This window comes from Echeneis naucrates, chromosome 17, assembly GCF_900963305.1.
Source record: "Echeneis naucrates chromosome 17, fEcheNa1.1, whole genome shotgun sequence".
In the NCBI taxonomy this organism is placed as follows: Eukaryota; Metazoa; Chordata; class Actinopteri; order Carangiformes; family Echeneidae; genus Echeneis; species Echeneis naucrates.
In genome coordinates, this window is record NC_042527.1 from 20419108 (window position 1) to 20433185 (window position 14078).

The window sequence follows — 14078 nt, forward strand, 5'->3', positions numbered from 1 at the left end:
AAGTAAGTGATTGCAACTGAGCCTCTGTGTATTTGTAAGTAACTGCAAGATATCTTTCCCTCTCTTGGGTGGTCTTGTTGTGGCGCCTCTCGTGTTACAGCTTCAGTGGTTCCCTCATTAAAAACACAAAGCAACAGGTTCTTTATTGCCCTCCCTGTACCTGCGTGATATATACGTCTCCAAGAAAACATTAGAAAACGCCAACACAAACTGACCTGAAAGCTAAAACAGACAGTTTAATTAGCAACACAGAGGCTTCAAACAAGACAAACAACACCACCGACCTCTTTAATTTCAAAGGCCTCAATCTAAAAGTCACCCTAAACCTCAGTCTCAACCTGCAGCCCACAGTCTGTCCAGCAGACATTCTCCTCCTGTCAGGGGAGAGATTGGCACAATATCTGGTTGTCAGACGTCTAAAATTAGAGTGCCAGAAAGACTCTTTTCCCCAGTGCGTATGTGTGTGTGATAAGATGACAAAGTGCCACACACTAATTAGTCTCTCCCGGTGGATGGGAGGGAAAGTGGTGAGGAGTGGTGATGAAAGGAGGACAGGACACAAGAGACTAGAAGACGGGGGATGGAGAGAGTGATGAGAAAGTGACAGAAAGTCAAGAAAGAGATGGAAGTATGGAGAGAGAGGACAATAACATTCAGAGGAGGGGAGTATATGTAGGAGTGGAAGGTCATAGAAACAGACAACGGAGACCAACTCATAGATAAAGAGATGAAAACAAGAAGCAGAAAATGGGGGACATCAACAAAAAAGCCAAACGGAGAAGAAAAATAAATAAAAGCTAGAGAACCAAATAAATAGCAACAAGACACTGAGTAAATCAAAGTGAGTTAAAGAACATACCTTCCCCTTCTTCTTTGATTGACTTGGGTTCGGACACCGCAAAGCACTGCATGGTCTCGTACTTCTGCTGCAGCGCGTCCTGCTGCTCAGAGGTCGTCCGAGCTTCACCGTCGGCGTGAGGGTTGACCAGCATGCGACAGTTAAAGGTGTGGCTGTTCCTGTTGGAAGAGTCGCCGCTCCGATGATTGACTGGAAGATAAAAACGTACGCCGGGCCGAGAACAGGACTTTAGGAATCATCATGATTAGAAGTGGCAAAGCAGGCACCAAAATGATAACTGCAGCACCAACCAGTAATTTCTGTCTGCTGATTAGTCAACTGAAAAGTGTTTCAATAAAACAGGATGTAACTGGTTCACTTCTGGAGAGCTATGTTATGTCTGATATTGTGAAACTGTAGATTCTAGGCCTGGACACGATATAACGAAAGTAACACCAGCTGAGAGAAAGAAAATTAGTTTGTAGTGTCACAGGAATCTGTGATGTCAGAGATTATAGAGGAAGATTAAAGGTCTCATATTGTGTAAAAGTAGAGGTCCATTTCTCTCTTTGATTATGAAGCAGGTCTAGGCTCGACCACTCAGAAAACAGCCAATTACAGCAACATCTCTGATCCTGTCTTGTGATTGGCAGACTGACATGTTGTTATTGGAGCTCCAGAGAAAACTACACTCCTCAATCAGCTCATGTTCCAGTCTGTAGCTCTTACCGAGGCTCTTCGGTAGGAGGTTCTTGATGAACTTGGCGTGATCGCCAACGTGCAGCACGCTGTAGACGTTGGTGTTCATCAGCTCCTCCTGCTGGTAGCACAGATACTGACTGACGTTCTCAGAGACAAACACAATGTTGCCTTCCATGTTGACCACGAAGAAGAAGCCATCCAGGGCCTGAGAGAACGGGGAGGCAGAGGAGGCGACAAAGCGTGAGATGAAGGATTAAAGAATGAAGAGCAGGAGGAGGAGGTGGTTATAGCGACAGGAGAGGTGGAGAGAAGAGAGGAAAAGGATAAAGAAGAGTGGGGAAATGGGAGAAAGGAGAGGAGGGAGGAAGATAGGAGGAAATGTGCAAAGCAGCAACAGGAGGAAGATGAAGGTGAGAGGAGGAAACAGGAGGAACTGGATGTTTAATGTTTATCTGAGCTTGAAATTCTGAAGGTGCAAAAGGAACAAAAAAGGTCTGCCCATTTAAAAATGGATCTGGGCATTTTAATTTAGGTACTTTTGCAGCGTGCTTTCATAATTCTAGGTGTTGGCCTCTCTGCCACTGTGTGTGTGTGTGTGTGTGTGTGTGTGTGTGTGTGTGTTTGTTTTCATTCTTCTGCTCCTGTCAACTCAGCATTTTCTAGCTATATGTGCAGACTATGATTTGTCCTTTAGCCTGCCACATGTCCACACAAGCCTCCTACTGTAAGTCTGCCTGCTTATCATCCCAGCTGGTGTGCAACAGAATAGATGAGAATAGAACGGAATAGAACTGAACCGGACCGAATTTAAAGGGTCTTGGCATGAATGATGTTTATCTTTCAGACTCTGAGCAGACACCTCAGCCAATATTACGGCTGCTGAAATCTATATTTATCCTCTGTGTGTGTGTGTGTGGTTAGGCTCCTCCTATCCTGTTCTAATCTGGCTTTTCAGCAAGGTATTTATACCTCATTGGGTCCCATGTTATACGTCACCACACACCCATGTGCACGCACACACACACACAAACACACACAAATGCACAACTGTGGGTTTCATGACGCCACTGCCTCTAGCCAGAGGAACTCTTATCTCTGTGCGTCACCGTGGAGTGCACCACCATTTAAAGTCAGAAGGACGCTCTAATTGTTTTTCAAACGACAACGTCCATGACACACTTGTAGCCTGACTGAAGGCAGATTTCCATTTCAGTGTTGTGTCACAGTTGTGCTGCTCAGACTGCAGCACAATTCCCACAATCGCCTCTCATGTCATGGGAAATCGTGACCCATCGTCGTCGTCGTCAGCTAATGATGAAAACCAACCAAAGCTCGATGGAACCCACCTCCAACATCATGGGCCCCAGAGCATCTTTGTCAATGACCCCATGGCCTGTAGAGGAGACATCAGCCTTCTGCACCTCTTCACTGTCGGCCACTGGAGCTTTCTCTGCAGAAGAAGACAGAAACATGGGACAAAAACAAACAAAAAATAAATAGAATTACTTCTGACAGCATTTCAATCATAAACTGCAGAAAAGTGTTAAAGGTTCCAGGTCTGTAAAGCCTTGAACACTTGAGAGCCTTAAACCTGCATTACATCTAATGACCATCAGGTGGCAAGTCCACTGGTTGGAAAAAAAGTCTGTCTCTATGGGAAAAGCTTTTAAATACTCACTTGATTCAGTAGTTCAGTAGTTCAGTAAACATTTTCCTAACGACTTCATGATATCAGTCTATAGTTCCCACTATTCTTCAATACGACATAATGATTATGTTTTAAATAATGATCCAATTCAGTTATTAAAGAAAATCTAGATGGCGATGCCCAAATTTAGAACCAAAGGCAAAATGGCACCACAGCTTTTAGACACACTGACAATATTTTGAAAGACCATGTCAGGAGTTCAGGATGAACCTCAAAGAAGTGAATGAAGTAAATGAAAATGTTTCTCAGACAAATTTTATATCTTCCTGGAGCACAAAAAGCTTGTGCTGTACAGTAACTCAAGATTTTCTTCTTGTGGAAAATACCCACAGTGTTGTGTTTATGATAAGGGCGCCTTCGGGCAAAAACACACCAACTCCCTCTCTCTCTCCTGTGCATGAGGAACTTTCACTGATTACATCTCTCAGCTAGTCCCTCACTCATCCTGAGGTTAACCTTATGCTAATGTTCCTCAACCAGCATTATGATGATGATGATGATGATGATGATGATGGTGCGCTCTTAAACCCGCAGGTTTGAGTGCTGAACATATCATAAAAAGCAGGTAATGCCAACTAATGTGCACTACATTGCACACATTTACAGCCATATTAGAGGCTGGACTCCACTCTCCTCCCGGGCTGTACCACTGCACTGTTAAGCCTCCCATGGCCCCATTAGGGCACATAGCTAACATTCCTGTTGTGGGACCAGAGCTGCACGGAGTCATCAGCCCTTAAACCCTGTCACTGTGGAGTCTGGAGTGGCTGTCATGGAGGTTGGAGGGTATTAAAGTCACAGTATGGGCTTTCTCCAAAATGAACAAACTTGCCTCAAAAAAAGAATCAGTGTGTGCCTTCAATGTGACAGTCTAACAAGCGGAGGACAGAGAAATCACAACAAAGACAAAAATCAAGAAGAAATGTTGAAGGGTGCAGTTAATGTGATGATCTGACTAAAGCTGTACGCTGTAAAACAGAGTGCTTGTGAACAGCTTGTGTTGCATTTTGAATTTCTCCCCGGGATTAATGATTAAATTATCTATCTATGAAAAATGAAGCGTGCAACATGAAGATGTCAGATTAACAAATACATTGATGAATGTAAGAATGAAAACGAAGCAAATTTAAAAATATTTAAATCGACCAAACGATTATAATAACCCTCAATCAAAATATGACGCCATGAGTCTAATTCACATTTTAACTTCAACTGTAGTTCAACTCGCTTTGACACATTCAAAGGAGAGAGTGTGAGCTGACAAAAATCACACAGTTAGCACATCAGTGCACAAACACACTCATCTTCTATTCTATAATTTCACCCCGCTACTTCTGCAAACCATCACACACTCAGTGACATTCTTGTAGCAAAAGGCAAAGGTTATTCTGTCCCTGTTATTATTTTTGTGCGTATTTTGTTTAAATGAATATTGTGTCAGATCCACCTGAGCAGTTCAATTCTCTGGCTGCTGGACAACAGTTTCTGAAGTTGAGCAGGCAGCTGTGTGCTTTATCTGTGCATGTGTTTGCTTATTCAGCTGTTGTTTTCAGACACAAACAGTGTCACAACATGTGGACACTGCCTGGCCTGCCAAAGAGAGGGGAGGATGATGGGAGAGGGAAGGAAGGGGAGAAAGAGGAGGAGGAAAGGGAAGCTGACGGATTCATAGGAGAAATGGCGAGAAAAGGTGAGAGGATAGAGAAGAAGAGACGAAGAGCAGGACGTAGGGAAGGCAGATCTGCAGGCTTACATCATGTTGGTCAGTGTTACATAACAGCTCTGTCTCAGTCTGCCTCTTCACCATCATCATCACACATTATCATTACAGTCAGTGTTAACACACACACTATATATTTCCGTGTGTGAAGTTCCCCGCAGTCTTCCAGGTGTTTGAGCACGGATGTACAGGGCGGAGGCAGACGCGTGTGTTTGTGCGATAAAACACATCAGGTGTCTATTAGATGTTAAAAAGAGGCTCTGCTGATGCTGTCACAGTCACATTTAGGCTTTGTTTTTTACACTTTTAGTTTGTTTGGCTCACACACACACACACACCCACACACAGTTTCAAAAGAGGTATAACCTGTGAAAAACCCAGAAGTAATTCCCATAACAGAAGATGTGACGTTAGCACTAAGCTTGATACAGACATGAGGTCATGTTCGCCTCTGCGCTGTTTTTCCTCAATTTTTTCATAATCGTGGTTAAAGATGATGAATAAAGCCTCTATTTCATCACAAATAGTTGCCCAAGACAGAAAAACGCTCCCAGCTCTGCCAAAGTAGAAGACTGCTAAATAACTGCTTATTCACAAACATCTTTGTTATGTGCCGCCAGCATTTATCCAATTTATTTAAATATAAGCTACAACATGAGACTATAAAACACACAGATTGATCCAGGTACAGTCCATTATAGAGCAAAATCCCACTTGGGGACTAAAATGCTAGAAAATGCTTCAAAGGTTAAAGATCCCAGACCGTATGTGTTCCTGGATTATGGAGCAGGAATGGGAATCAGAAATACTTCATTAATCCCCAGGGGAAATTCTGTACATTCTCAGTGTATTCAGTGGGAGCATTCATCATATTCAGCATACAATGAAGAGGAAGTATGAATGATACTGGGCTGGCCCCTGAATGGACAAACACACACAACAACAACAACAACGTAAGGTGTAAACAGGCGCAGGTCCTCACCCTGCTCCTTGATCTGCCTGATCTGCTTCACAGTCTCCTTGAGGATGGCACATTTGTCTGGCTTGACGTTGAGGTCGTCCATGTCGTTGATGTTGGCGAAGATCAGCTCTGCCAGCTCCTCGATATATTTGTTCTCCTGCTCCCGGTTCCTCCTCTCTGTGCTCCTCTTTGGGCTGGACACAGGAAGACAGAGGAAGAGTTTAGTGTGAATTTCAGGATTTGGTGCTTAAAAGACTTATTTTAGACAAACATATAAATCATCTTTAACAGACTCCCTTGTATACTTTATCTTGTGTAAAACACTGAGGCATCTTCACCTTCACAATAAGTTGACCTCAACAACCTGAGCCCCAACATTTGTGTCGTCATTATAGCCTCGGTACATCGTCACTACATCTTTCATACGGCGCAGCAACTTGTTATAGCTTCTACTGACCGCTTTCTGGAACAATGCTGCCGCAGCATTTTGCCCCATCAACGTGAGAGAGACCTTGACCCACAAATTCTCTCTCTTTACCTCCCTAAATACAACATCATCCGTTTACAAAGACGTTATGACGAATGGAGGGTGAAGGTCTGCACCTGGGCCCAACTAGGTCTGGCTGACAGTCTTTCCTCTTCAGGCACTCTGCCCCCCGGGGGGGCTCCGGGGTGTCCCCCCTCCCACTACTCATCTTCAGCAAATATCAGCACCTGGAGGCACAAACAGAAGGAAGAACTTTTTCACAAATTTTGTTTTTAACAAATGGAAGAAAGTTCACACTGACATTGAGTTGCATTATTAGAAATTATTCAGTGAAATAGTATAGTGTTGAAATAGGAACTTTTACAAGGTCTCATACTATCTAAATTAAGACGCACAATTCTTCTTTGTTTAGAGTTCATGGTTCTATGTGAATAATGTTAAACTGTTGAATCCACAGAGAAATGCCTGTATCCAGCAACTGAGCCTAAAAACCACAAATATATCTTCTTAAAGACTTCAGCACTTCAAATTAACTGTTATGGGGCCTGTAAGTTTCTAACAAGGTTCTAGTTATAACATCATCATCATTGTTTATTATTAAATCTAAAGCCTGTGCCAGTCCTTTGAATGTAGGTATAGTGGTTCTTTGTGGAAACTACAGTGAAAAGCGCCCTTCTCCATACCACACGAGACCTTCGACATTCTTATCCACACTGTTATGAACAGACAGGAATCAATGTGCTGAAGATGTATGCAACCTGTTTGAATGGTGTATAATCAAACAAGGAGCGTGCTCGTGAATCATTAAACAATGTACCATTGTAATGTGACTGCAATATGTGGGAGGCCCAGTGGGAATACAGTAGGTGTCAATAATTACTCCGGTTGGAAATAGTAATTCATGTAGGCATTCACACTGTGCTTACATAAACATTTCAGGCATTTTAAGTTGACATCTTTAGCCGTGGAGGACTCAGCTGCCTTGATAATATTTCTATGATCCTGAAAGTACTGTGCAAGAGTAGAGAAGGAGGGAAAGTACACCCACTGGCAGGAGAGGTTGAACCATATGGTCACCTCATGCTGCTAGACCCTCGACCAAACTCATCGTCTTGGCCCGACACCAGTCAGCTCTGTTGTTTGTCCTTGTTGGGTTGAAAAGGAAGGAGTAACTGATCTAAAAGTTGCATTCATTGAAATTTAAATGTAGGATTTTTCCTCTGTTGTCTGTTTTTTTTTTTTTTTTGGAAGGATGTTTGATTTAGAAATGATATTCAGCGAACAATGATGGTTTGATGGAAATCAAAACTAGCAGTTAGTTGCACAGTGAATGACAGTTACAGATTTGGATGATTTTCTTTAACTGGTTACCAAATAAAAGCTGAGGGAATAAAAAGATCACGCCGACAGGTCGTAAATTGATGGAAAATCCAGTCCTTGTTTTTGATTTACACACGCAGATGAGGTGGAGAAGAAGGTGTGTATCAGGGCAGTAGGACTTTAAGGCCCTTTAGCTGGTCAACACGTCACCTGACTGTTACATAACAGTGTGTGGGGCTGATACTGAGCAGACGAAGGCATGGAAAGCAGGATGAGAGCGAGAGTGAGAGAAATGAAAGAAGATGAGTGAGGAGAAAGGACAGAGGAGGGAAAAGGTGTGTTAAGGGAGCAACTGGATGGCCCGTGGGTTCATTGGGGCATACGGGAAACATTTTCTTACACAGACATCAAGTCAGCAAGTGCAAATGTTGTAAATAAGACAGGTGGGTGTGGATGGGGAGATGGGGGAGACAGGAGAGGGAAAACAGGAGTGGGAGAGAGCAGGAAAGGCCAATAAGGTCATGGAAATACCCAGACAAAGTAGAGTTTTTGTTTGTGCTGATAGTTCCCATGATGCGCTGAGAAGTCGTGTTAATCAGTTGTCGGCACTTCTTGCTATCACCCCATTTTAGCGAAGCAAGCAGCATCACTTCAGAGCTTCGGCTAAGGAGCATGAAAGTCTTTCGTGATTTCACAACAATGAGGTTGAAATTTTTGTTTTCATTTTAGTTTTTTATTTTTTAGGGGCCAGGACTGCCAGGAAATGGGGAAAAGACATTTGTTTATTTCTATGAGTTTTAACAACCCCACACTTTTCATCCAGAGCCATCACCGGATCATATCTCACTTTTGTTTATAACTGAATATTTAAAAGCTTCCTTCAGCTGTACTCTGCATTTGGAGCTAATTACCAAATGAAAGCTTGCTAAAGTAAAGTAAAGTAGAGTGGAGGCTGTGGTATACATAACACTGGCTGGATGTCCTAATGCTTACACTCATGGTGAACTTGTTAAACTTTTTAAATGTATTCCAAAGCAACGCGAACATTCTTCCAAACCCATTCAGGAAAAACTTGTTCTAAGCAAACAGAGATGATAGTTACACGAGAATTCAAATCATTCTGATCCCGCATTGGACATGTAAACACAAAGTGGATTGGATGTTTTCATTCCTCTACCACTTATGTTTCCAGGTCACGGGGTGTGCTGGACCCAATGCCAGTTCACTCGGGGCGAGGGCAGGGTCACCAGTCCATCTCAGGGTCAACACACAGAGACAGACCGACACCAACAACCACTCACACTCAGACCTACGGACAGTTTAGAGTCACTAGTTAACCCAAACACGATGTTTCCAGAACATGGAGGCTCGACACAGAAAGGCCCCAGGCCGGGAATTTGACCCCAGCGACTTTCTTATTGTGGGGCAATGGCACAAAGCCCTATGCCGCCGTGCTGCCCCGATTGTATGTTTGTTTAATATTATTGATTCTGCTTTAACTGCGTAATTTGCACCATGCTAAGAACATCATGCCTAAGAACATCAAAGATAATTAGTTTAATGTAATTTAGTTTCATAGCTCCATTTAATTGTCAGGTAGAAAAAAAACCAAAAAAAAAAAAAAAAAAAAAAAAAAAAAACTGGGCTACGCTGTTCTTCATTCAAAATACCTGAAGAGAAGACAGATGTTCTGTTGCTGTGAGGCAACTCGTGGTCAGAATTCATTCACTCGTCAGTCTCAACTGTCCAACAGCCCTCTGAGGTTCCTGTGAGGATGTCCTCACAATTCAAAATGTCGTTACAACCAACCTTTGTCCAGAAAACAAAAACAACAACAACAACAACAAGACGCACACACACACACACACACAAAAGGCCTCAGAACCATTTTGATCAGGGTCTCGAGCAGGTGCACATGGGACCACACATATGTGGAGGCACTTTGCCTTACGTAAACACACACACAATGAATTAACACTAATGTAGCCTGCGACAAAAGCCTTTAGCCTGTTCAGCCCAATACTAATGCAATCAGAGGAGCCAAGAGCTTCACAAAGAGAGACGAGGCCAGAGGGTCAAACCAGCCATTAAGGAATTAAAGCTGAGGACTGATCACAGCCTGCTTAAGTGGACTCTGTCTCCAATAGAAACCATCACTCCTCCAGGTCTTTGTTTAGAGCCTCTGACAAACCAGCAGTGACACGATGAGGCTTGAACAGATGTTGTCGTCCTCATGCTACTCGTCATGTGTAGTTAACACAGCAAGGCACAATACTTCAGATTTTTTCTTTTTTGGATTTTGAATAATATTAAACTTGACAAAGAAACATGATGGCTTTCATGTGGCAAAACTCACTGTTCCCCTGAACCGTGCTGACGGGGGCTTCCAAACTGTATCAGGTTTGTTATCAATAATTTAACTTCAAACTGTCTTTCTGGTCTGTTCAGCTTTCAAGGAATATCCCTGCGGTTTGTACTTCCTGGTGTGCTACAGGTGACGGGGAGCTGGCCGGTGTCAGGTTTCAGCCAGATGGAGGTCAGATGAGAAGGAAGAGACTGGTGCGACCTACTTAGCAAATTGATTGGTAAAATAATAGGCACAAACTAAAATGTGGGGCAACTTGTTGATAGGGTTCAGATAATTAAAGGAAAAAGGATGGAGAAAAGCTGGAAATCTGAATAAATGGTTGAGATGATGTGACGATCTCCATTTGCATTCGAGACCTACCCTGACATAATGATAGTTGTCATGGAAGTAAAACACACTAGGGGTGGTTATTAAAGGAATGAGTCATCCTCAGGCATTAGCTTTGCAGAATAATTGAGGTTTTGAGCATGTAACAAAAAAAAAAAACAAAAAAAACAAAAACACTGACCACGCAGTCTTATGTAATGACTGACAGCACCAAATTAAAGCTAATGTGTTTTTGCAGGGACAGCGCAAACCTCCATCTTCATAGGTAACATGAAAACACATTAACATTAAATATTGAACGAAAAAGCCTTTCTCCAAAATCTTTGTCATTTACAGCTTCCACCCCGTGTTGCAGACAAGGTAGCTGGTCTGAACACGGCCCTGTGCAAAACGAAAAAAACAAACACATTTCTGCTTCATAAAATATGGTTTAATTAGGCAACATGTCATTTTTTAATACTCTGTTCTAAACCTGCTTGAAAATTACTGGATAATACTTAAAGCCAGTAAAATATTCAACAGCCTGAGTGGTTATTATCAAGCTTTAGATGTTTTATTTTGAAGGCTGAGAATAGTGGAATTATATGGCCCTGATGTAAACATGACAGGGACTGAGGTGGGACCTTCCTCCCTCCGGCGTCTTAAGCTCCTGTCAAGGCCGTGGTCTAAGCCAGCGAGCCCTCCCATCACATACAAACATAAAGTAGATTTAATACCCTGCAGCGGCTGGATTAGGAACACTGGCTTCTCCGACGCCGAGGGGCCTGCAGCACAGGATGGTGGGTGTGTGTTTGTGTGTGTGTCTGCCCATCTCTACACATCAGCCAGTCCACGTCAATACGTCCAAGCTCTTTATGTTCATCTCTGCCATTTGGTGCTGCGGTGATGCAGCTCTGAGCCGGCGGCTTTATGGTCGGTGGCTTACTGACTGTTGCCAGGGACAACAGGCGTTTTGTTGATCTCGCTGGCTTTAGGCGACGGTCGATTTCCTACATCCAGGAACCTGGAAGTTTGCTTTTACTTGAAGAAAGGCTAATTTCACAGAACACACGTCAAAATGTAGCGCAAACTGCTGACTCAGCCGATACTCACGCAGGTCCGTATCTCAGCCATGTTCATCGTTAGAGCTAATTAAAACCAACAGAGGGAACACAAACTGCAAAACAAAATACTGAATAAGGCATGTATGTCTGTATAAAAGGAGCCACAAAAACAGACGACCCACTGACCCTTTAGAGAACTGCGACACACTGCCGTCTTATTATTTTCATTACACAACGCAATTATCTATGAAGCCAAAACAAACTCCTTCATCCCACCAAGTCTTTGAGCTGCAGAAGCAGAATCTCATTTTCAAACCAAGCCATAAAAAAAAAACTTCCCTGGCTGTGATTTCACTCCATGTTTACTCCACGTCCTATTTCTGACGTTGCAGTTCATGTCGAATGCAAACGTGTGTGTACTAAACTAACACAGCGCAGAAATTCACAACCAAACACAGATTATTTAAGATTAGCTATATATTGGAACTCTGCCTTAACGGGGCTTTAACTTTAAAATCTCTGGATATGGCCAAAGGGGATAACAATGTGGGTCTCTGTTAAAGTCCAACAGACGTCACAGCACCATCCAGCACACACTGACCCTCTGAGGACGTCATCCAGGGACATTTTCCTTCTGTCATCTGTTATCACAACTTGAGTCATTGAGGTTCATTTACCGACCGTGGAAAGTTTTTAACTTTTTGCTGTACAGCAGATGGCTTTTGACTTGTCACTGTTTTTTTTACATGCATTTTGAAGAACGACATTGTTTACATTTTGGGGAATTAAATTCTGTTAGAGCAAAACAGTTTTGCATGATTAAAAGTATTATAGCCTTTGGGCCTGCTATCATAATTCACTTTAAAACTTTAAAACTTTAAAACTTTCAGAGGGATGCTGCTGCACATTTTGTTTGGCCCACCTGATAAACACAATTTTTAGATACTTAAGTTAATCTGTAAATCTAAAATTTGGGTCACTGTGACACCAAAACAGCTGCCACCTGGCAGGCCAGTCCTTTTTTTATTGAGTTGTTGTCAAAGTTTCCGAGGACTCCTTACACCGGTGTGTCGGAATGGAAAGCAAACACTTTTGTGTGTGCTGAGTCTCCACAAAACTCAGACTGCACACATTGGCCCACTTCAACCATTGCCCTTTAATTTCTAAACGGCCACCCCCACCTCCACCGTCCTTGTCTCAACAAACAGCAGGATAATTGGTATTTGAGAAACAGCACAGGTCAAACTTTTGATTTGAGTACTTATTTCGTCAAAGAGTTTTGTCTTGGATCTGGCCACAGCCACTGTCACTTCTTCTTCAGAAAGTTTCCAGATGGTGGAGATACTGTTTGACAGGAAATTAAAATGAATTCTGGAATGGTTACGGTTTTGCTGCGCTGTTGCTAATCCAGAAAATACTATTGGAGAAACAGTCCAAAAAACTGCCACAAATTAACAGTTGTGTTACACGTGAATATGGCAAGAAGAGAAGTCATCAGAGCTTTTGGTTGAAGAAAATGTGCTGTGATCTGACTTTGAGTACGAGCACTGCAGAGGAAGCTAACATCTGCATCACTGAAAACATGGACACTCAAACACCAGAGCGATGGTTGCAGATTTGAAAAAGGCAGAGAGGGCGTTTGCAGGCTGCTGCTCATTACTCTGCAAGCGCTGCTTCATGTAATGTGAGAGCCTGATCGATTATAGACCAGAATCAATAACACCAAACATGCCTGCCCAGATGCTAACTCAATTGTGAGCATGCATCGATGCACACGTGCATGCACACGCATGCAAACACACACAGAAACAGAAAAACCAATACTCGTCCAAAAGCTATTTCCCATGTGCACCAATTTATATGTACAACATAAGCAACTCTCACACGAAATAGATCCAGAGTCTCAAAGTGAAACTAGTGGAATGGCAAACATTTACAAACGTGTAGATCTGATAAAGCTCTTCCGTGGAACTTGACAACCAATGCACAATTTTTGCCTATCCTGACAGAGGACAGCAGAAAAGCCACCGAACCACGTTTACACTGAAGTGCGAGGAACATAGCGGAGTGAAGCATTCGTGCCCCAAATCTGTCCTGCGGTGGTGAAACCTCTGGACCCTTGAACAAGCATGGAAAAACACAGTCAGGACCTCAGAGTGAGGGAGAGAGCGAAGCTTTGTTTTTTTTTTTTTTTTTTGTCAGTGACACTCTCCCTCTCTGATCTCGTCACTTTCAGCAGCGGCCAAATCTGGACACAGACATGAGTCTTCTCAGCTCAAATTTCACCTCAAGCTTCACAGATTTGTACAATTTAATCTGCAAGTAAATGTCGAAAAACCAAGAGTTTTAAACGTCACCTACAGTGGTGGAGCCAAAGTACAGACTGGTTGGCAAAACAGAAGCCGCACATTCACATTTACTCTTTACAGTAATGAACATGCAGAGAAGAAAAGAATGTTTCCTCTGCATAAAAAATAAGAATACAGTTTATGTTTGATATGAAACCTGACCTGATGGGCTTAAGCTTAAGATAACGCATCACGAAATGAAAGCAAAAACACAGAGATACTGCAGGAGTTTTGGGCCCAGAGGGTCAAACTCCAC

At 42.7% G+C, this 14078-nt stretch overlaps 1 protein-coding gene across 4 annotated transcripts in view; it reads right to left on the minus strand.

The window, feature by feature from the left end:
* The window catches only part of LOC115057211 (nuclear receptor coactivator 2-like), a 40400-nt gene that overhangs the window by 15756 nt on the left and 10566 nt on the right, over nucleotides 1-14078 (minus strand). For all 4 annotated transcript variants that reach the window (XM_029524145.1, XM_029524146.1, XM_029524147.1 and 1 more), the window contains 5 exons: nucleotides 6533-6643; nucleotides 5951-6123; nucleotides 2887-2990; nucleotides 1568-1745; nucleotides 860-1048 (listed from right to left, as the gene is read on the minus strand). In XM_029524145.1, coding sequence (XP_029380005.1) covers nucleotides 860-1048; nucleotides 1568-1745; nucleotides 2887-2990; nucleotides 5951-6123; nucleotides 6533-6624 — 736 coding nt within the window. In that variant the 5' untranslated portion in view covers nucleotides 6625-6643. The remainder of the gene's footprint in view (nucleotides 1-859; nucleotides 1049-1567; nucleotides 1746-2886; nucleotides 2991-5950; nucleotides 6124-6532; nucleotides 6644-14078) is intronic.